The sequence below is a fragment of the Ceratosolen solmsi genome, unplaced genomic scaffold (assembly GCF_000503995.2).
Source record: "Ceratosolen solmsi marchali unplaced genomic scaffold, CerSol_1.0 scaffold6, whole genome shotgun sequence".
NCBI lineage: Eukaryota > Metazoa > Arthropoda > Insecta > Hymenoptera > Agaonidae > Ceratosolen > Ceratosolen solmsi.
This window is the reverse complement of record NW_011948414.1, coordinates 16,831,961-16,857,875: the sequence shown is the minus strand read 5'-3', so window position 1 is coordinate 16,857,875 and position 25,915 is coordinate 16,831,961. Positions and strand designations below refer to the sequence as shown.

The 25,915-nt window shown below is 24.6% G+C and overlaps 2 protein-coding genes across 6 annotated transcripts in view; one reads left to right on the top strand and one right to left on the bottom strand.

The window, feature by feature from the left end:
- The window catches only part of Oamb (Octopamine receptor in mushroom bodies), a 46,053-nt gene extending 35,387 nt beyond the window's left edge, over nucleotides 1–10,666 (top strand). For 2 of the 5 annotated variants that reach the window (XM_011507308.1, XM_011507304.1), the window contains 7 exons: nucleotides 62–199; nucleotides 1,316–1,601; nucleotides 4,485–4,649; nucleotides 6,175–6,485; nucleotides 7,753–7,859; nucleotides 7,988–8,384; nucleotides 10,079–10,666. In XM_011507308.1, the coding sequence (XP_011505610.1) occupies nucleotides 62–199; nucleotides 1,316–1,601; nucleotides 4,485–4,649; nucleotides 6,175–6,485; nucleotides 7,753–7,859; nucleotides 7,988–8,079 (1,099 nt within the window). In that variant the 3' untranslated portion in view covers nucleotides 8,080–8,384; nucleotides 10,079–10,666. Of the gene's footprint in view, nucleotides 1–61; nucleotides 200–1,315; nucleotides 1,602–4,484; nucleotides 4,650–6,174; nucleotides 6,486–7,752; nucleotides 7,916–7,987; nucleotides 8,385–10,078 lie in introns of those variants that run through there. The other 3 variants (XM_011507306.1, XM_011507305.1, XM_011507307.1) reach the window with 3 other exon arrangements.
- Nucleotides 10,667–13,664: 2,998 nt separating this feature from the next.
- On the bottom strand, nucleotides 13,665–14,964 carry LOC105368313 (uncharacterized). Its single transcript, XM_011507303.1, has 2 exons — nucleotides 14,746–14,964; nucleotides 13,665–14,492 (listed from the first exon to the last, which is right to left on the bottom strand). The coding sequence occupies exons 1-2, from the start codon at nucleotides 14,861–14,863 to the stop codon at nucleotides 13,792–13,794; spliced, it is 819 nt and encodes a 272-aa protein (XP_011505605.1). The 5' UTR covers nucleotides 14,864–14,964; the 3' UTR covers nucleotides 13,665–13,791.
- Nucleotides 14,965–25,915: the final 10,951 nt, after the last annotated feature.

Sequence of the window (25,915 nt, the reverse complement as noted above, 5' to 3'; positions counted from 1 at the left end):
CATTATTACATTTAACTTTGCTTGCATCATATTTTTTTTATCCTCGCTTTTTTTTTTTTAGCGCCCTTGGATCGTTCTACATACCAACACTGATAATGTTGTTTTTCTATTGGCGAATTTACAATGCTGCTGTTTCGACTACGAGAGCGATAAATCGAGGCTTTCGCACAACTAAGAGCTCTAAGATGATGGGATCGAGGTGTGTATCCTCCTTATTCGTCCTACTCATCGCATAGAAGGAATTAATCTTTTTCTTTTCTTTTTTTTTTTTTTCATTAATTATAATATTAAGCAGGATAATGAAATCAATAAAAGGACAGTATCCAAATTATTACAAAATTACACTTTTAAATTATTATATTATAATATTAAGCGGGATAATGAAATCAATAAAAGGACAGTATCCAAATTATTACAAAATTACACTTTTAAATTATCGGTTAATCGTTGAAAAGAGCAATTTATTCATTCTTAAAATTCCTCATTTTGTCATTAATCGTGACATTTGCGTATCAGTGTAAATCATTATACATTATTATAATCGTATATAAACGAGAAATTCTTTGAAATTCGTTATAAAAATTAAAAAATTTTTTTTTATAACAAAAATCTTAATCTTCATTTGTTAAATTGCGTTATTCTACTCGAGATATATTTTCATGGAAATGTACATTATGAATAATAGTTAAATTGAAGTAATCAATAAATTTGTTATTCTTTAAACTAAATATAAAGTATGAATAAATAAAATGTTAAGATTTTTTAAAATTGATCTTAAATTTTCATGAAAAATTTTGCTCTTTGTACGGCGATAGTAAAGTTTATTTGAAAATATAATCGAAATTTATTTACACGTAGGAAAATAGAAAATATTGAAATAATTTTCATAGAGTTTAAGTGTAAAAACATAGTTTTAAAAGCCAAGAGTAAGGAATGAATTTTTAGAAATTGAGAAAACAATTGCCAATATCGTGGTGGTATATATGCATATGTATATATATATATATATATATATATATATATATATATATATATATGTATATTTATTAAATTAAAATAAATTGAAATCGTTAGCTTTGACTTGCGATATGTAAAAAAGTTTTCAATTATAGCAATATTATAAAAGCCGCACCGGGAAACGAAGGTCTGTGAAGTATTTCTATTTTTATTTCGAGTATATGGTACTTTTGACGAACTTTCGTCGCAAACGCGACTTCACCGCATACTCTCACCATCCACAATAGCTCTCCAAATAAGCAATTAAATAAAAAGTTAAAAACCTATCGAGAAACGAACTCTTCATTTCCCCCGGTAGATTCGACGAGCAGCGGTTAACTTTGAGAATACACAGAGGACGGGCAAGCGAGTATAACCGAAGCAATGGTAGTCCACGCAGCAGCGAGTGCACAAACTCGCGTAGTCCATCGAGGCGCGAGAGGATTAAGATTTCGGTATCCTACCCCAGTACCGAGACTCTCAATACTAAGTGTAACAGCGCACTGGAGAGGACACCTTCGAGGTGCTCACAGTCGTCTGTGCACTACAGCAACGGCCAGACTCAGAGCCAGCTGTTCCCGTCTTCCAGAGGAACTCACTTGAAGGTACATGTTAGCCTGTAAGATTAATAAATATTACATATCACCTGTCAACTATTATTTCGTCATTGTAATAATGATCTCTATCAAAACTATCATATACGTTCAAACTAATATTTCTAATTAACTCTTATTATATCTATCTTTTAAATAAGAATATATGGTTATTTAAGATCATACGAGCAAATAGTTATTACTAGATCATTATAGATTCTGTAATGATAAAAAATATTATTTTAAAAATTTTTCTTCTATAAATAATTTTTTTTTTTTTAATTATTTTATTCATACAACATATTTGTTATCTGAAACTTTAAGATAATCTAAATAACAAACTTAATTAATCAATGCTTTTAATGATACATTCAGCTTTAGACATATTTATCGTGAAAATTTGATAAAAATGTTGCTAATTTATCATCTTTCTAATGATTTGTCACAGTTTAGACATTATCTGTGATAATAAATATTTCTTCTATCTTCTATCACCAATGTCCAGAATTACTTACCATTATCAAATGTTTATATAATAGTTTATAGTATATTTATAGAAATGCTTTCTTATAGATAGATAGATTATTTGAATCATAAAAAACTAATTGTCATGAAAGCGATATGATTTTAATTCTTTTACATTATGAATACCGAAGTAAATCGTTTCGTAAATTTAATTCGTTCAAAACATTCAAATGCTTAATTTAAAGGAATAATTACGCTTTATATAATGACTGGCTATAGAAAGAAAGAAAAATTATTTTCTTAAGTCGATCGTTAAAATCCTTCAAAAAAAAAAAAAAAAAAAAAAAAAAAAAAAAAAAAAAAAAAAAAAAAAAAAAAAAAAAAAAAAAAAAAAAAAAAAGATTATTATTCAACTTTTGTATAAATTTTGTTAAAAATCTCCATTATATATTTTACATATTCATCTATCACTTGTAATCTATGAACATATATTTTCAATCATTATTATATATAAAGCAGATATATGCTTATTCTGCATTTATTTAAAATCTATTAAAAATCAAGCCTATAAAAATTTCAAAATTTCAAAATTTCAAAATTTTACAATTTCTTCTAACACAGATTATCTACCATTTAGCCGAGAAATACTTTAAAACCGTAGATTCACGGACAAAACAGTATTCCTTATTTATTAATTTTTTTATTTATATACAAGATATCACAATACTTACAAAAATTAATAACGATATTAAAAAAAAAAAGATTCAAGAAATATTACTGCGAATAATATATCTTATTGTCTACATGAATGAAGTTTAACAAATCTATAATTTGTATAAATATTAATTTACCCATTCTTCATAATGTGCATAGTTAAGTGTATTTACTATTTTTCTAAAATTTACCATATAAACAATTATGTACTTAACATTTTAATATACATTCACATTAAAATATGTTGGATATTCAATTGATCAAAATTTTTTAATGTGATGCATAAGGTTATTAAAGAACATTATAAAAGCTATTTATTTGAAACAAAAATTATGAAATTCCAGAATAATGATTATATTGATATATTTTATTTGTTTATTTTAATATATATATATATTATACTTTACTATTAAAAATTAAATTCTAGTTTAATAAATAATTTACCTTTAAAACTATTAAAGTATAAAAAGTAAACGAGCAATTAAAAAAATTTGTCATTTTCAAAATTTCAATATTCTTTGTTCGTTAATTATTGATTTAAAAAAAATTATGTTGTTTATATCTTACAATTATATAAAACTTTTAAAACATTAAAATATATTTATAAATATGAAAAACTTGAATTTTATCAATTAGCTCAGTTTAGTAATTAAAAATTAATGTAAATCATTTTTAGCAATATAAAACGCTAGAACTTGTAATTATTGAATTATAATTGTAATTATTAATAATGATTGGCCAACATGTAATAAAATTATTTCATTGCGGTTTATGATAAAAGTATGGTACAAATGTAAATATAAAATTCTTTGCCTTAAAAATGTCTGAAAAAATGAATTTCTAGATAAACTTAAAAATAATAAATTATTTATACTTTTTTATACGTATAGAAAAAATAAGTAGGAAATAGTAACAATTTCATGCAGTTATATAAATGGTGACTCGTTTATTATAAATATTATTCAGACTTTATCTAATTTAAATGATTAAAGACATTCATGTAGTATTTTAAAATTGAAGCTGTTAAGCATTATGTGAAATAAGTAACTTATTAACAAAAATATATTTAAAATAATGTAAATTATATAAATTCATATATATATATATATATATATATATATATATATATATATATATATATCTAATAGTACAATTCTATTATTCTGAAATATAAAGTACAATATTAAACTATAAATTAATGCTGTAATTAAAGAATAAAAGATTTGTAACACTGTTTTTCTTATTTATAATAATTAGAAAGCAAAAAAATTTAAACCTCTTGACATATTTATAATTTCTATATGAAATTTTTTGTTTACTGTTCTTCATTATCAATTTAATCATAGAATCAGTAAATACAACATAATATTAATGTATGTTATCAATAAATATATAAATTGGTTTATTTTTATATTATACTATTGTTTTGGTTTTGATTATGACGATAAGAAATTAGATTCATATCGTTGTGATTGAATTTTTTGATTTTCCAAAGAGAATGTTCACAATTTCCTATTTTCCTCAGGATTTTAACGGTATAAGGAAGCAATGATAGACCAGTGAAATTGGTGAAAATACTAAAGCATTTATAAAAGATGAATTGCTTAGTATATTTATATATGGATTTAAATGTATATCTTTTTTTTTTCTTTTTTTTTTTAACCACGAAATTAGAGAGCTTTAAATGAACGTAAATTGAATACTTATGTTATTTAGGTTGGAAGCATCAGTAGAATGGGAAGCACTAGAAGATCGAGTCGGCGCAGTAGTTGCGAAAGTCAAGTAACTGGAGATGTCGTATTGCTCCGGGAATTGACTCCAGGGACAAACGAGGACAAACCCCGTGTAATGAAAATGGGTAAACGAAATATAAAAGCTCAGGTGAATCTTCGATTAATTAATAACCTTCAATACGCGAATACTCTGTCTACGCAATATATATATATATATATATATATATATATATATATATATATAGGGAAATGTATTTTTTTATAGTTGTATCGATTTTTCAGTAGTCTTGTATAAGCAATTCCTAAGTAATAGTGCAAAGCAGAAAATGACATTGGATAGATGAAATAAATGTAATATAATTTTAATACATTATAAGGATATTATTTAACGCTTTAATTTTGTTGATTTCTTAATTCGTTTATCAACTAATCTATTAATGAATGGGTAATCATATTTATTGTATTTATCATAGCATTTACCATAGAGGCGTATTTATTCTTATTTGGTATCAAAACTTGTTTTTAGAAAGTGTCGAACTACTTTAGCATTCTATATTATGGACCAGAAGCAATAATATATAGTTGTTCTCTATATGCATAATTGATCTACTTTAGAATAGCGTAGCCATCTTTGAAGATAATATTGACCACAACTATAAATACATTTTAACAAAAACTTATATATTTATTATATTTGTATAAAAATCGTGACCAATGAATTTTTATTATAAATGTTAAAACAAATTTTTCGTACCTTCCAGCTCGACTATTTTCTATACAACTAGAGAATCTGTATAAGAAATTTCAAAGTAATTTTATTAACATTTAGTATTTAATCATTCGCATGTTACAATATTTGCACATATACGAGTATAATTTTCACGAAATTTCATCTTTTAACTAAAAATCTTATAAATACTCATAGTTTATAGTACTAATATAATATATATATATATACATAATTAATGAATTAAACAATTCATTCATTTATAAAAATGTATAACTGACTTTTTTTTAATGCTCAATATGCAAAATTATCATTAAAAAATAAAACGTAGTGGTATTAAAAAAACAACAACTTTATGATGAAAAGTTAAATAAATCATTGAAATTGAGAAAACTAAACTTCAGTATTTGATTAGCGAATTTTTTATTCATTTTTCTAGGTAATATTAAAAAATGAACTAAAATAATGTTATAATGAGTTGTTGATTAAACTACGAATAATATAAATAAATTATTGCTTTTAAAGATAAAAATTCTATTCCCTTGTGTAAAAAGTAGTTACATGTTACATGTTATATTAATACACGATGTATGTACGTATATGTGTAGGCGTGTAAATTCAATAAATATAAAACATATTGGAAAGACTGCTAGTCATCATCATCGCGATAAATGAAAAAAATTATTAGATTATTCTTTGATACTCGATTAGTGAAATAAAAAAGATTAATTAGAAGCAAGATAAATTGAAATTATATATGATAATTCGTTTATTTATAATGTTTAATCATCCGAATATAAATAATATATTCAAACATTAGAGTGATACATATTATTTATATTTCTACTTAGCGAGTATATTAATTTAAGCAATAAGCGAAGCGCACAGAATAGTAGATAATATTTGTTCGAATGATCTGGTAATCCATAAATTAAAAAACACATAGGTGAAACGCATCCGTATGGAGACGAAAGCTGCAAAAACACTGGGTATAATTGTCGGTGGATTCATCCTCTGTTGGCTTCCCTTTTTCACGATGTACCTAGTTCGAGCTTTTTGCCCAAACTGCATTCATCCAACGGTCTTCAGCATCCTGTTCTGGTTGGGATATTGCAATTCCGCGATAAATCCGTGTATTTACGCCCTTTTCAGCAAGGACTTTCGTTTCGCTTTCAAGAACATCATCTGCAATTGTTTTTGCAAACAACGCGCGAATACATTGCGCCGCGGTAGCGATGGCAGCCAATTAACAACAAGGTAAATCATTAAAAAAATACTAATTGCAATTTACATCGCTTTGTGCAAGCTTACATCCTATCCTAATAATAAAAGCAAATTTTTGTCTGAAAGATAATTAATTAACAGGGATTGATCTTCTTATAATGATTAGAAGTAGCTATTAAAATATAATTATTAAAAATTTTACGTCTTATCGTAACGGCAAATGTTATGATAAACTTGCTGTTTTTACTCGAGAAAAAAATTAAATAAAAAGATATTTTATCGCATTAAAATCAGATACTCAGAAATATAAAGTTTATTTTACAAAATGTAATATACTTTAATGAACAAACTAATTTGTAAAATAATTTTTTCTCTGGTTTAATTATTAAAGTTTTCGAATTAACTTGAAAAAACTGTCACATTTAGACAGGTCTTATAAGTATTTTTGTAGGACGAGAAAGATAGAGAGAGAGAGAGAGAGAGAGAGAGAGAGAGAGAGAGAGAGAGAGACAAATTATAAATGATGTAATTAGTAAAGAAACAAAATAAATAATACTTATTATAACAATTATAATTAGTCATCAATTTTCCAATAAAATTGTTGTTACTTTATAAACATGTTAAAAAAAAAAATATATATATATATATATATATACATTTGTATATATATTTTAAAATAATGATAAAAAATTTATATAAATGTTGCATTTTAAGAAAATAATGTCTTGTAATATTTCGTTATTCCGTAGCAATTTCCTTCGTTTATTAGTATTCATGTCATTGTTCCTTAGAAATTTCCTTATTAATCGTTGATCAAATTTTTAAATAAATTTGTTATAAAATTTTTACATAATATTTATTTTTTGAAAAAAAAAAAAAAAAAAAATGTTATTATTCCAATTACAATTGATGCTTTATTTGATAAATAATTAACCATTTCCTCTAATAATTATGAAAATGGAAATTATTATTATTGAGTCTTTATAAATAAATATTAGAGATACCTGTATCCATAGCTCAATGTTTGTAATCGTATAAAAAGCAATTTGTTATATTGTTTAAAGTGTTCTTGTGTATAAATTAAGTTGCAAATTATTTATCATAATATTAATATTTAAGTATGTTAATCCGATGTCTTTAATAATATGTCAATGTCAATGTACATTTTTCATTCATTTTAATCATATTTGCCAATACGTATTTCATTTATTTTTGATAAATAATTGAATTAATTAAAATATTGAATCCTAAACGTACATTATAGTAAAATGAAAAATGATATATATTATATCATTTGCAGCATCTTGGAAAGTACAACGCATGTAAAGAACTATCTGTTTCATTGTTTTATTTCATTACCAACATCATCGAATTTCAAGCAAATCAATATGAAATATCATTGTACATGTTAGTATTACCTGTAGGCAACCGAATACATCACTGCGTCCAATATTCCACATTTGGTGATTTAATTCATTATTATAAATAATAGAACGCCGATGTATGACTATAAATTGAACTATGGGACTTTGTAGATTTCATTTTTCAGAAACGAGCGGAGTCCCGGGCGCACGCGATGCGGTACGTCGCAAGGCTTTTCGATCGAGGACTCAGATCCCGGATCTGACGCCAACATCCACTCACAAAGTGACTCCAGATGACTATAGCACCTCGGGTTCGGCACACAGTGCTTCACCTTAAATGCTCTAGCGACCCTCGAAGATTCTCATCGCGAAAGTGAAGCGAGACGAAGGGTCTCTTTTGGCGGCGTTGAGACGAGGCGAGCCGACGACCTGGAGACGATTGATGTCGACCGGATATCTTTTACGGGCGCGAACGACCATAACGACGACAACGAGATGGAAACCAAACAGACAGGAGCTAAGCCGCATTCGAATTGAATGATTGCAAAGATAAATTCTATTGGAAAGGGTGAGCTTTCTCTGATCACTATTCTCAATCAAATGTCATTTCATCCAACTTATCGCACAAACAAAAAAACGACGAGCATTTTTTTTTATTAATTTTAATAAATCGATATATATCAAGATTATAAAATACTTTATTCTAAATAATTATAATAGCATTGATTTTTTTTTTTTTTTTTTTTTTTTTTTTTTTTTTTTTTTTTTTTTAAATAAAGAATTCGATAAATCGCTAATGAACTGCAATTTACGTAAAAACATTGGTCTTTATTAATGAAATTCTAGAAATTCGAGAATCAGATAAAAATTGAATAATTCAATGTGAATGCGTATAAATGATAGGGAAATTTTGTATCGCATTTAAAGGAAATTGAAATTTTTGATTTACGATGTGTATTTAAATCACTTTCTATAAATATACAATTTTCGTACTTTTATTAGAATAATATAAAATTTCACTATTTAAAATTTACTGTTTAAATAACTTTAGATATTTATAAATATATACGATTCTTTTTTTTTTAAACATTATTATATTAATTTATCGTATTCTACACGTACGCTACTACTGCAATAATGAAATTTTTTATTTTATGTATATATATAAATATATATATATATATATATATATATATTTATAGATTATAAATTAGAACATTATATTCTCACTTATTTGAAAATTTTATTGTAAATTTTCCATTATTAAATTTGTTTCAATTTAATTTAATTTATAAAAAAATAGTTATTAACAATAAATTAATAACTTTGGAACATAATTTAAACTATTATTCATAATTAGAAATATTCATGTAGGAATGCATATACACTAAAAAAAAGTAAATCGTTAAAATTATGATTTTTCTGTGGCTTAACATTACGATAAGTAATTACGATACCCTATATGGACATGGTAATGATAACGAGAGTGACATCGATCTGTCAAAATGACAATACCTGCGTACATCTATTAATTATAAAATTTATCCACAACACACAATTGAATTCAATAAATCAAACTACGTCAATTCTTTTCAATATCCATTAATTACGAAAATATACTTTTTAAATTCGTTACATATTCATGTAAATATTTATATAATTAGTCATATGCGTATAACTAAGTATTGTTTGTGTACGTATAAAATTTATCATACATTTATATACATTAGAATAAATGTGATCAAAACTTAATCTTGGATGAATAAAATTTTTAATTTAAAGCAAATAATTATATATCGTTATGAAAATAATAAATCAAATTTTTTTCAATATTTTGATATATTTAAATTTAAAAGAAAAAAATAATAATAATAGAATAACGTACTAAATTGATAAATTTATTTTATACACTAAATTTACATACAGAATATCCTACTTAATAGCCGTTATATGTTTTTAAAAAGTTGAAAAAATAATATTTTCTTTTCATATTTTAGCTTTTATATATTTAAACAAATATATATATATATATATATATATATATTTTTTTTTTTTTCAAATGATTTATTAAAATGGAATACAGAAAGGATTTTTTGTCAATGTGTTCTAAGGAAGAAAATTAGAAGTTTGTAAAATGCATGTGTGCGTGCGTGTATTTATGTTTGAAAGTTTTTATAATAATTTATCATCACGCTCAATGCAACTGGTAATTCTGCAATATAATTATTAAAAATTATTCAATGCGGTTTTAAATTGTTACAGATGCGGATTATCATCCATATTTTCCAATCCAAATGACGATGAATCACCGGTAGTCGCGTAAAAAAAGTGAAAAATTTGTTACCTAAAGTGAAAATTGTATAAATAGTTAAATGAAAATATTTGCAAAGTTGCATTATAACGGACAGAAAGAAGGTGTTGTTTTAACGTGTAGGAATACATATAACCAAAGCACAAACGTATAAATATGTCGGAAAAGAATAGAAAAACATACGTAAATATTATGAATATTGTTATATCGATGAGATTCCGATTTTTCACAAACATGTAACTTTTTTGGTGAACTCGGAAACTGAATAAATAATGTATTGCTGCTATGCGGTTAATCAATGTTATACGTTCCGATATATTCTATACATAAAGTTTTGCGTTTATAACGCCTTTTTGCTAACATTTTCGCTTACTAAGCGCAACCTGCCCTTTTTTAAAAAGCGATCAAAGAACGCAATTCTGTATAAACTAAACAATTCAACAAAGTGTTACCAAACTTTAAAAAAAAGTGTAATTTTAATCGTATAAATACAGAGAAAGTTGTGATTCATATCACATGTATTATTTATTGAACCTTCGTATCCGTAAATATTATCATTTCTTAATTCATTAAAAGTTATTCATTTTAATTAAAATTTATTACTTTTTAAGATTTATAGATAATTCGCATAATAAAAGAATCATTATTCGCAGGATTCGTTATCCAGCTCGAGAAATTTTATCTTATTTTATTCTCATTTAATTATCAAAATCATAATTATAATCATCATAAAATGTATTAAATATTAGAGAATATTTGTTTTAATATAGTTCCTTAAATGTTTATCGAAAACAATTTTTCTTATGAAAGTTAATTATTATTATATAGTGATAACTTATAATATTTTATATTTTATATTTGTATTTTTGTCTTAAGCGTAATTGTAATATATATTATAGCGTATACATAGTCGCTTAGTTTTGTATTTAATTGTAAAATAATAATACAAGATTTAGATAGTTTTAGTTGAAAATATTGCTTCGTTACCTTAAAAGAAACTATTATTATAAATTTTATCATTAATAATTATCATGTGACAATTTTTATTTAATTGGAAATAAAATCAAAGCAATTTTTTATTGTATATTAATAAAAGTTCTATTGATTATTCTAAATGCCTTGTGTTGTATTTTTTTTTTTTTTTTATAACTATTACCCATTCAATGATTTAATTGAAATACTCAATTTTCTAATATTATCTTATATTATTTCATTTGATTTTCTTTTCCCACAAATAATTCTAATTTTACTGTATTATAAATTTACTTCAATAGTCGTATTTGTAAATATACTACTTTATATTCCGTCAGCTTTGGCTATTCGCAATTAGTTCTAATAATATCATTAACCTTTGTATTATCAATTTGGTCTAATAATATCGAAACTGAAGCTAATTTTTCTGAAAAATTCTGATATATTTAGTGTGGGGAAACATAATTAATGACGATTGTTTAGATTATTATGCAAAATCAATTGATACAAATTTTGGTTGCAAATTTCAATATTAAATATAAAATTTAACGATATATTCAAGTTGTGCCAGTATCGATTCATTATGGTATAAGCATAAAACTTATTATAATTTTGTTATCATTCACAAAGTTATTCAGTATTTATTTTTATTTACGAAATCCTTTTATACTTCAATTATTTTAAACAGCCTTCTTCTAAAATAGGAAAAAGTTTTACTTCTTTAATATCCATCTGAAGAACACAAAAGACGTTCTTATATAATCCTAATTAAATTCATATGATGTATTAAAGAACAAAACGTTGCATAAACAAATTTATTTTCATATTTTCTTACCACTTTTTTTTTATTTATTTATATTTTCTATTATATAATACAAAATAACAAGTTAGGGAATTATAATTGAAGATTAATTATATTATTTTCAGATTTAAAAAACTAATTGAATTATTTGCTTGGCGATATTGTTGGTTCAAATTACTCTTGATTACTTTAAGTGTATAATAGTATCACTGTTTTATTATTTTTAAATATTTTAAAATCTTTTAAAATTGTTAAAAAGAACGAAATGGAAGTTGAAAATAAGTCAAAATGAGGATAATGAATGACGCCTTAATAAAACTTTCATAACTTGAGTGAAACTCCTTAAAAGCTTGATAAGCTTTTACTTAAACATGTATTTTTACATTCTAAGTCGATAACTTTTATCTATCTAATAAAAATGGTGTTATGATGCTAAGGTAAGATGGATCATTGATTGAAAAAGAGGCAATTTTATTTTTTATTTTTTTTTTTCAGATTATCTCAAAAGTTTCTTAACGAAATCTTCAAATTTTAAAAATTATGTATTTTAAAAGCATGCATTAATACAAATATTATATTTTATAGATTGTTAATAAATAAAATTAAGACAATTTTAAATATATATTAAGAACTTTATTTTGACAATATAAAAATTAATTTCATCTAATTTGAAATTTAAATTAGATTTTAATAAAGATGAAAAACAATTTTTTTATTGAAATTAGAAATTTTAAAACATTTTTCATTTTCTAGATAATAAGTAATCAATTTGCAAAATATATTGTACTCTTTCTTACGATACACTTTCTATAAATATGAATTTATTTAAATTGTGCATAAGTAAATTATTATTCAGCTCAATGATTTATTATGTATTATTAAAATTAAAATTCATGTTTTGACTATGTTTTAATTATCTAATATTATTTATTGTTTAGAAAACGATAGAGATATCATATGTGCATATTCATTAAATGTACATTAAAAATATATATGCATTTAATAAATATTCAATAATACAATATATATGTATATATTTATTTAATATTGAATTCTAAATTTTTATATAATACTTTGATTACACCAGTAAATTCCCTATAAAAAGATAATGTTTATATAATCCTGTCATTTTGTATAATACTGTAGAAAATATTTTTAAAATGACAGGATTATATAAACATTATCTTTTTATAGGGAATTTACTGGTGTAATCAAAGTATTATATAAAAATTTAGAATTTCATATTTAATTTTAATATTTCTACGTTATTACGCTGTACATGTTCAGCAGCTATTATAATATATTCAGCATCACTCATGCACCAATTCTCTGTAAATAAATGATTGTTTAAAATTTTCTCGTCTCTTTTATATTTATTAAATAAATTGTCAAATTTTATTATATTTAAATGTACAAAATTATTAAAATTTTATAATGCAGTTTTAAAGTGGAATTTTAATATAGTTTCATGGGCTTGTAAATATCAAGCTCTAACATTTCTACTCTAATATGGCTTCTATTATTTATTTTTTAAAAAGACTCACACACATATATATATATATATATATATATTGAACGAAAGGCATTCATATTTTAAATTTTAATAAAGATAAAATTACTTGATAATGAATTTTATACAATAATTTTTAACGAATCTCTTACTTAAGCTTTAATGTATGATGCGTTAACGAATCAAAAAGATTGAAAATTGAAGTAAATTTAAAAATAATATAATAATTTTGGTAAAATATTCTATAAATTAATGATTTATAATATGAGTAATTTGCGAATTAACTCTAATGCATCAATCTTAGCAACCTACTAGATGCTTATTTGGATTTACATTTAAGTTCGATAGTGGGGAGGATGTTAGTGCTTGTCCGACAAAGCTCAGGCTTCTGGTATATTTGTAGCTAATACACGAAATCCATCTCTGTCAGCAATGTAGTGGACTTGCTGCAATAATCCATTAGCATCAATGTAGCTGTAAGCTCCTCTGGTTGTCCCATCAAGTGAGCGCGACTCGGTCTTGGCACTAGTATCACCGGTATAACTGTATTGGTATTGTCCGAGCGAGTCTTGACTGTGACTTGCTGATGTGTGTAACAGTGATAGAGGCACAGCTGTATAAACACCGGGCATAACGTAATTGTGATGTTGATGACTCGCGTATCCAGGTAATAAAATCGCCCCGCTGCCTGGAGATTGCAGAACAAAGGTGCCAGTGGATCGAATCATGGGGACACCACGAGTTTCCTCATTGCTTAACAAATGGGACTTTCCCGTTTTTGTATTGGAACTTAAATCACCCCCTAATTGTTGCTGATCTTCACTTTGATATTGATAATGCTGCTGACCGCGGTACTGGGGTTGCTCGAGCTGAGACGAGTCCGAAGTTTGTCGATCGTCAGATTGTCTCTGGAACATCGCCAAATGACGATTTTTGGCAAGGGCGACCTCTGGCGTATCCTGTGCCGGTATTAATGTCCTAGATCTGGGCAAATTGCTGGCTTGAACGCGAAAGCCATTTTCTGCGTCTGCCGTGTAGGAGACTGATTGCATCAAACCGTTCGCATCGATGTAAGAGTAGCCTAAGTCGAGAAAACATAGAAAATATAAACATTAACGTAGAGTCAGTCGTAGTTTAATATTTGCGTGATTCTGCAATTATGTTATAATAATTATAATGCCGAAGCTTAAAGTCCTACGTAATTTATTATAAATATTTTTGCAAATTTTTCATCCTCGGCATAACCTAAGAAATTATGTAAAATTTGAGTTTACATGTTGGAATAATATAAGTCAAATAAGTCAAATCGTATGCAAAAGGTATTCGAGTCTTACCTCCTCGTGTAATACCGTCAACGTTCGACTCGGACTTGGCATGATGAGGTCCGGTATATCCATATTGATAAGAACCACTCATGGAATCTTGCGAATGATACTGAACTGACTTGCCCATTTGTCCATTCCAGGCATTGGATCGGCTTGCGCTCACATTACCATTGTTCGTTACTAGTAATACTATTAGCGAGATTTTACAGCTTAATCCTAGAAATTGTATGGCCTAGGGAGTTAAATAAGATATTCATTAAAATTATGTTATACACATATTTATTAATTTACACGATATAATAACAACAAAAGATTTTGAGGATGCAAATCCTAATGATTATTTCAATTATTTTCAATTACAGCATCCTTAAAACATGCAGTTACAATTTCATTAATTTACAATTTTTCTGATTTGAAATCAAATTTATTTTGCTTTGTTAATGCAATTTATTAATTAATGAAATAAGGACTTGGACGCGAAAGTTGACATTTTTTACCTCCTCTAAGATAAATGTTTATCTTAAGCAATTTATTTAACATCAATTTATAATTAAAATAACTATTTGTATTTAATAAAGCTGAATATCCACAATATAGATAAATAAAATTTAAAATACACAAATATTTTATTTTTGATAATTATTTTAATTATAAATTGAAACAAGAATAAAAAATTCTAACAAACAAATTTTTAGAAAAATACTTTTTCAAAAATTATTTTTCATTACACAGACTCTTTGATGCTACTATTATCATTATAGTACTAAAGAAATGAATATTTTACAATTTACTTATATACAACTATGTAACTATATATATATATATATATATATATATATATATATATATATATATATATATATATATATACATATATATGTATATAATACCTGAAATCAATAGTTTAGTATAAAATAAAACAATATGATGTAACGTTGTTTACTTTTATTTTTTGTATTCCGAGCATTATATAGACTTTGGTTTATTCTATATATTTGATTATCAATGATAACATCCCCTAATTTTTACCCAATTCATTGCCCATTCAATTATTTATGTATATATATATATATATATTAGTGCAAGGACTGCAAGATTTAGACCAGTACTATGTAAACGGAAAATAAACTAAAAGTAAAAAATTAATTGATTTCAGAATAGCAGCGCAGTAAATTAAAAGATAAGGAACTCACATTAATCATTTTTCTGCTGTTGAATTACACAAACACAATATAAATGTTTTCTGCACTACCTTCTTTCTGTTATTCCCTTCCTCTGTCCCTCTATCTCGTCCTCTCTCTCTCTCTCTCTCTCTCTCTCTCTCTCTCTCTCTCACCGTTCACGCAAAATTGCTTATTTACCTATTTTCTCGCCCTCCTCAAAGAAATTCAAAGAAATTAATAGTACATGTTCATTAAAAAATGGTATGAAACCCTTGAGAACTTCGAAACCGCCTTTTCGACTTCTTGTTTGTGCGCGCGCTTGCAGCAATGCAGAACGTAAAGTTGGCGCTGACCACGCTTATATAGCGAGATGTGCTGCTGATACTGACGGTTTGCCCCCTCCACTTTAATTCCTTTGGATTGCACACAATTTCGCACACTACACTCACCAACTCTCAGAATGGATATGCATATCCATTAAAAGAGAAGTACCTTAGCAAACCACATCAACCATAAATCATCCATCGCTCAATTTCAACAGCGATAAATCATGCTTTTCTAGTTCAGAAAATATATTTTATACTTTTCTTAATTTAATATCTTCTTCCAGCTGCTTCTCTGTCTCTCTCTCTCTCTCTCTCTCTCTCTCTCTCTCTCTCTCTCTCTCTCTCTCTGTCTCTATCTGTCTATCTCCGATAAAGAGATACTTTTTCTATATTCTACGTCTAATATATTAACCACCGCTTATTATCTATTCGTTTCTCATATATTGCATCATTATCTAGATTTTAATTAATTTAATTACTGATATTAAAACCAATGCTTGCACTTTTAATTGTTCACATAATTAAATAGTAAAAAATCTTAATATTATTAATCAAAATAATGATATAAATATAAATATAAACTAATTATAGAATTAAATATATAATTATATAAATATATATCAAATTAATTGTATATATTTTATATTAAGAGAGCAATAGACGTATAGCTATATGTAATTACAGGACGATTACAGTCGAATTAAATGGCGAAAATGTTTAATTTAGTAAAATTATATTATTAAACAAGTTAGAAAATTTGCGTTTGAAAATAAAAAATTTAATACTCTAACTTTTAAAAATTTTAGATGTCGTATTCATGCTTATGAAATATATTATAATTTAATACTGAATTATGATATTTATTTATTATAATTGCTAAATAAATGAGTATATCAATAGCTGACGAATACATTAATATTATTCGACGACTACACATTACAATATAATCAATACATATATCCATACTGTCAATTTCTCTCATTAGAGCAGATAATAGTATTACATAATCATTCCCTTCATTTATTAAAATATATTTGTTTAAATTAATAATGTGTTGAAAAGATTGATAAATAATTTTCGTATGTACAATTAATTTGAATAATTGGATAAAATATTATTAGATTATATATTACGTCAAAAAACACAGAATACACAAGTATACAAATTGTAATTATTTCATCTTATTATTCATTTGTAGGATTAATTTTTCATAAATTTGGACTATAATGTTTGTGTTTAACTAGTAACATATCTTAATCATCGATATAACTTCACCAATACTTCGTAGTGTAAAGTTTGACAACAATAAATGATGAAGAAAAAAATTATTTTATTTCTTAATGGCTATTGACTATACTTATTCACAATTATTGTCTTTTATTCGATCATTGTGTAATATATATGAGACTTTTCTAAAGATTCATTAAAGAAAAACATATGTCCAAATAAATTAAATCATTGCTATTTATATTTTCATTGTAAAAACTTTTCAATTTCCTTTCTTCAATATTCATACGAAATCAATGTATTATACTACAATATTCTCATAAGCTCTTTATGGCAAGGATAAACTGTTTAAATTCTACGCATTAACGGTATTACATATATTGTATAGAAAAATGATAGACAATATAAAAATATAATAGCATGAAAATAATAGATGTGTGAATAAATGTGTAATAGTGCATTAAAGGAATTATCACCAAAGCTAAAATATTTATGTATTATCTAGAATTGTTATGCCATTTTTGTTATTATCTTTATACAAAGAATAAATTACATGTAATATTCATAAACTATAAATTAATAACATGTAATTCATTGAATAATTCAATTAATAATTCAACATATTATGATTATATATGAAGCTTAAACACATTTCTACTATTCTCTTACAAGCAGTAAAAACTTGGGGTATATATATATATATATTTTTTATTAATTTAATTATAATAAATCGGAAATTATAATTATACGACTTAAAAAATATCAAGTTTAATTTTTAACAATAGAAAAGATTAAAAACTTTATTAATTTACCTAAAATATATGTAAATACATTTTATTCACTAATTATCAAACAATTATTATCAATGTAACTAACCATATCATTATACGTCATTCAATCATTCTGTTGTTGGAGATATTGTTCGCAAATATCAAGTATGAGGTTTTTATCACTTCATAATCTGATATAAATATATATATATATATATATATATATATATATATTATGAATAATGAATGAATTATTAATTTAAATAAAATACATTGAATAAATAATAAGAAATTTTGTATAGACAAATTTAAAAAATTGTGTTGTCCATCCACATAGCTTGTATACACATATATTTATTTAACTTGTGTTATTCAAGTATTTTTAATGAAAAATTACGGTAATTAAATACATCAATTTCATATTTAAATATATAAAAAAAATTTTTATTAAACTTTAAGTATAAGTAGATTTCACTGGTAGTGTACAAAAATAATAATAATCATATGTAGAAGAAGAAGAAGCAGAAAAAGAAGAAAAAGAATTTTATATTTCATTAATTTTTCTAATTTAAACAATGAAAGTCTTATTTAATCATACATAAGCTTGAATACAATTAGAATGACAATATTTAGAGAAAAATCGAATTAGGAAAAAATATGTAAGATATAAAAGAGAAAATAATAAATCTTATAACTTAAAGCAACGTAAACAACAACAACCTGGATAATTTTATTTAAATTAGTTACATTTCCGTAATTTTTCCTTAATTTTCCTTAATGATAGCTGTATGGGTAACAATTAGATATAGTTTTAGTACAAAAAATCTTTTGACACATGTAAAGGTAGCTTAAAGAAAAGAAAATATAACCAATTATACCTATAAGGCAATGTATTTTAACGATTTATCTCTAATAATTTATTGTAATTCATTGTTTTTCGAACTTTTACTATTACCTCATTTAAAAGCTAATTGCACGTTATAACAATAATCTTAGTCTCTGTCTCTCTGTCTCTCTGTCTGTCTCTCTCTCTCTCTCTCTCTCTCTCTCTCTCTCCCTCTCACCCTCTCACCCTCTCTCCCTCTATTTCCCTGTTTCGCTCTTTATCGATATGTAAACATAAATATATACATATATAATTATTGATTATAATAATTCTATGATAAAAAACTTTAGTATTTTACTGCTTCATTATTTTATCTCTTTAATATATATATATATATATATATATATATGCAGTTATTATAACTTTCCATCTCATTAGAGCTTGAAAGTTATAAAAATTTTATTTGTGTTGAATATGTGTTGAAGGAAAATGGCTATTAATAAATTTGAATTTTAATTATACTTCTATAATGATTATGCACATTTTTATTTTATCGATTTTATTATCTTTATTATTGGCTGCATTGATTTGACTTTAGAAGAAGCTCCTTAATTTAATTTTTACACAGTTATTCTTCCATCCTATAACTTTAGCAGAATTTAATTCAATTTTTTAAAAATTTACATTTATATCCTAGTTTACCAAACATTGTTATAAAATAGTATATTACTATATTATTTCAAAATTTCCTTTTGGACAACACATTCATCAATTGCCTGAATGAACTACATGTCACATCTGTTATCAAATTCAAATTAATAAATTCAAGTTAAAAACAATAAGGTTAACATTGCTATAATAAATTTTGTAAATTAAATCATTTTTTCCAGATTTTAAATGTAAGAAATTGATTTTATTATTTCGAAGATTAGATTTTATTTAAGAAATCTAATGAGATATCAGATAACAATTGGTATTTATTTAAATAATATATATATATATATATATATATATATATATATATATATATATATAACTAGTTGTATATATATATATAATATATATATATATATATATATATATATATATATATATATATATATATATAATATAATTTAAAGATCGCAGATGATTTTATTTTTAATTTGTATAAAATTGATCTCTATTACTCAAAATTATTTAAAATATCTAAAATAAAAGGATACCAAAATCATTTTCCTAATACTAAAATTTCAGCTATTTGAACAATTCCAATTGCATTGTCAATTTTAAATTTTAAGGGCAATTGCAAAATACATCTGAAGTATTTTTTTGTTTAATTTTTACCATTTATTAATAACAAAAATATATCCAAAATCATTATTTTGCATATTTTTCCATATACTTTTTTTACACTTAGAAAGTTTAAGTAAATTAATGGTAAATTGAAATTGATAATTTTTTCTTATGAAGCGTAACAATTTATTGAAATAATAATGACATAAATTAAATAAAGTAAAATAATAGCAAAGTAGACGAATATTTATCTACGATTTTATTTGCAAAAAATTTTTAAATTTTGGAAAATTGATGAAATCCGCAAAACTTATAGATCAATCAACAGTCCGCTATGAGTTAATATTCCGTATTATTTCTAATACACATTTTTGTAAATTTTTAAGCAATGATTTACGTTTTGAGGAATTTCAACTGCCTATTACGTAAAGAATTTTTATAAATTTTAATAAAGTAATTGTTACCTATGTACATAATATAAGTTAATTGAAGTGAGCCGATATATTTGTTCGTTATATCTACAAATAATAGTAATTTTATTTAAACGACGGAATTAAAAATAATTCAATGAAATAAATTCTGTTATAAATATAATTATAAAATTAACTTATTCTATTTTATAAAATAAAATATAACAAAGACATGATTGAAACAATGTTAACAAGAAAATTATATTATTGTAATAAAGATTTTCTTTTATTAAGCAATATAAATCACCTCAAACTGCATGAAATTCAAATACATTTTATTAATTTAATAAATATTTTTACTTCGATTAACAAGTAAAAATGTCAATTGAAATTTAAAGAATGAAGTATTTTTGGTAATTTTTTCGTTATATTAGGCAAAAAACGAAGTAGTTGCAAAATTTTCTCAATTTTTTTTTTTTTTTTTTTACCATTTTAGTCTTTGTAATGGATTTTTAAAGGGATAACCTGTTGAACTAAATTCACTATCATAAAAATCTAACAATACTCAAAATAACGTGTAACGATGACAAAGTTCATTGCATAAAAAAAAAAATAGGAAATAGAGACGGATGCTTTATAGTAAGAATCGTAGGGTTCCAGCTGCTATTTGAAGTATACAACATACTCGAGCAGACCAGCTCACACAAACATGTACATACTCGTTCATTTCTCAAAATACTAACGACTTTCGCGGCGTAGATAAACGCAATATATATCATCTAAGAAGGAAGGCATTGCTAGAGAAAAAATATTATGAGAACTTGCTTGGATTATCGCAGCCAGGAAGCAGAGGAACAGTCACGCCACCCATTCCCCACTTTTTCCTCATTCCTATACTCGTGGTTTCTAGTTTCTTCTCTTTATTTTTCAGTTCCTTTTCTTTTTTTTTTGTCCTCTCCCTCTTCTTCACTTTTCTTCTTGTCTGACGATATTTTACGAGCCTACTACTTACGGTTTATCCTCGCACTCGTACCTTTACACATCATATTTTATCGCGTCGTTTCCCTTTACTATTATATATACATTCTTTTTTCGTTTTTTAAGTATTACATTCAAAGGAATAAATTTCTGACTCTTAAACTTGACCACTCTTTCAATTTCTCATACATATCTTATCATTACTATTAAATAGGATTAAAAAATAAAATTTTATAGATTAAATATATTAGTTTTGTAATTAATTATTTTATAATCATAAGGTGATTTATAAAAATTGAAATGAAAGTTTTTATATTTTATTGCAATCGTCAGTTTTAATGATGCAGGTTGATTTAATGATTCTTTTATTTATCATTGCTTAGCTCAATTAAAGAAATTATTATTTTCAAAAGAAATATAATACATCTTTTGTAAAAATATTTCCGATAAGTGATATTCATAAATGTATAGTGTAATATTAAACTAAAATACAAAACGTTAACTATGAGATTTCATATACAATCTACTATTTACGTTATAAATAATTATTCATATTATAAAACATCTTTAATGTGTATATTTATAGATATTTTTTTTTGCGTCATTCGCTCCTGTATATTTAAAAATATAAATTTTCATTCGTAGGAAAATAATAATAAATTTTTTTCTCTCTCACATATTACATTTTATTGTTTTTTCATTCAATTCAATTTTAGTTATATACATATGTATATATATATACTACTACTACTACTACTACTACTACTACTACTAATTTACTAACTAATTGTGCAAATCTCAAGTATGCTGGGCATATAAATATCTGCTTATAGGGGCGACTTTGTATTTATCGACAGAGATGCTGATGTTCAACATAATGGTATGGATGAAAATCGTAATGGAAATACCAGAAATTCTCTTTAATAATGTGCAATTTACTATAAATTACAGATTTTTAATTATAACTTAAATATCTGAGAATGAAAAAACACATTATTTTTTGTACACCATTAAAATTTTTATAAAATATTCTTCTAGTCCACACAAATAATTTATATGCCAAATATGATCAATGATATATTAAAATATTTAGAATATAGAATTATATTTAATTTTATATTTGTATTTTATGTCATGTAATCGTGAGATTTTTATAAAATATTTCCAGCTGAAATATTAATATATATAGAAAAGCTCTAAGCGATAAAGGGAAGCGTATTATGCTATCACTTTCTCTTTGAGCAACCGCAACAAATCTTTTCAATTTTATATAAACATTTCTCGCTACTAAATAATGATTAAAAAAAAAAAAAGTATTTATAAAATGTCAATTGTTTAACGTTAATGTAAAAAAAAAACCCCCTTTCCCATAAAATATAAAGTGTAATTCTAACGATGAAGTTATTCGATGAAAGTCCAAAATTTTACATGTTCAAGTCAAGTATGGTTTATATATTAGTAAAAAGTGCACTTTGAAACTTATCAAGCATTAGCATTGTCAGATGCATATATATCACATATTCTTCTTTCGCATCCACTTTTAAAACATCGATTTGCTGTAGATAACGGATCCCTTTTCTCGAGCAATTCCATTTTACACGTACTTAAAATATCAATTTATTCATCTCGATCAGTATCTGGATATTTGAACAGCAGCTTCATCTTTTATAAAATATTAGAATCCAAAAATAATGTCCATACTATTATTAGTAAATACATACGAAGTGAAATGTAAGGCTATTTATAAAATAATTCGATTACTCATCCATGCATTTGCATCTATAGTTTCAAAATAAATAAATATTATTCAACTGAGAATTATTTTCAAGCAATTCTCTTTACTTCTACTAAAAATTGAAACGTCTCCATTCGGTTCTAAATATTATAATTTTACTTTGACAGTTACCTACCTACATTTCATTATATTTCTTGTGAATTAAATGTTTCGTTAATTTTGACATACTTACAACATAAAATATGTAATATTTCAATTAGGATTAGAAAAAAAAAAAAAAAAAAAAAAAGAAAGAAAAAAAGAGAACAATTTGACAAATAATCGCATTAACATAATAAATTTAATCGTGAATATAAGAAGTTTAATAAAAATGATTTAATATCTCAATTTTATTATTTTCTAACTCGTTGAGAAAGCAGATTTTTCGACAAATGCACTCATCGATAATGTAAAGCAAATAAATATAAATTATGGTTAATTTAATAAAACAATCGAATGTACTCCTAAAGCCACTTTATTAAGCTACTTTATACTTTTCTATAAAATTTGCCATTAAATTTTGAGAAAACATCGATTTATGCATGTTTCTCAATCATACAAATTAAATACACGAATAACTTGGTACACATGCATTCCGTGCAAGAGAATCTCTAACTTTAGATAGTGTGCATCTCTTTTTACCGCAGTCATATGTTACAACGCCCACGTAAGTCTCGCGCGGCTTAAGAGAATGAGACAAAGATAGGAATGAGAGAGAACGAGTAGAGTAGAGTAGAGTAATAGTATGGGAACGAGCGAAAAAGAACATGCAAAACAGGATTGAGTTCCCGAGATCGCCACATCGTTCGAGCAAAAGCAAACTCCCGCGACCCTTTGCGTAGATGCTTTATGTGCCGAAGGCGCCGACAGTTATACACCCTCTTTTGTAAATCTAATCTAGACTCCACCTATCCTTTCTTACGTTGATAAAGGACTCGGTAATAAATTCACTTAGATTGTGTAAGTCCTTGCATGCAGGAAGATCTCAATGATCCTGCAGATTATGAAAAAGCATGCTCGAAGAATGTATTAACGAACAAATTTATGCTAATCCTATAGAATTATTACTAATTCAAGAAAGTTGAATACTAAATCCATTTCCTTAAGTGGATGATGTCGTAGTGTCAAATAATATAAAACATTGTATGATATAATATATTTTAAAAATAAATACTATGATATTCATATGTATTACTAAGCATTCTAACATAGTTATTAAATATGATTAAAAAAAAAAAAAAAAAAAAAAAAAAAAAAAAAATTTTTTAAAAAAAATTTTTTTTTTTTTTTTTTTTTTTTTTTTTTTTATAAACTACATAATTTTTATAAACATTAATAATTTATGAATTTCATATTATGAATTGTATATAATGAATCAATAAAATTCAATCTAATTACAAATATTGATGATAAAAATCACAATAATACAGGATCTAACGATAATACGTTCCTATAATGAGTACCAAAAAAAAAAAAAAAAAAAAAAAAAAAGAAAATCTTTTAAATATTGCACTAAATGTGAATTGTACTTAGTAATAATTTGAATGCAACAGTAAATTTTGACTTTTCTGTATATTTCATTAAAATTTTATTTGTTCGACAAATGCTTGGCTTGAATGTATGCATTTGGAAAAGTACGGAAGAAACAAAGAAAGAACGATTAAAATACTTGTTCGCACAATGACCTAAGATATATCATATTAACTATCTATTGTTGTAGTTACACATTGTAGGATATACATATAGAAAATAATTTTTGTCAATCAAACTGCTGAGAACCGAGAGAGCTGATAACCGTTTTATGTGCGTATTCCTAATAGATGCGTCTATTTATAAACTATACATAAAGTATAATTCGTATATTAATTATAATTAGATCAATTATAAAGCGTTTCAAAGAGAAATAGATGAATATACATTTAACATGTATTACAACTATAGAATATATATATATATATATATATATATATATATATACTATAAATAGATGTATCAGTGCGACATGATAAAATAGATGGTAATATAAAGAACGTTATTTCTTATAAATCATAAAAACATTTTATTTACTGAATTAATTATAATCGCTGTGGCATAAATAAATTCAAGCCTAAATTGTACTAAAATTTATGTAAACTTATAATTAACAGTTGATATTTAATAACAACATTTTATAATAGACATCAATTACTGTACGGTACTACACATGAAACTATTACTTTTACGATAATTAACATTCATTGATTAAACAATGAAATATAAAGGCAACTCATTGAATTAAAAAACAAAATTAAATAAAAGACTTTTGATACCCATTCATTAAAATCAAATGAGTTAAAATCATAATCATAAAATCGTTTTTTTTTCCCCCCCTTTAATGTTTATTTTCATTTATTTTGTTTTTTATTTAATATCATGATTAATTTAAAGGCA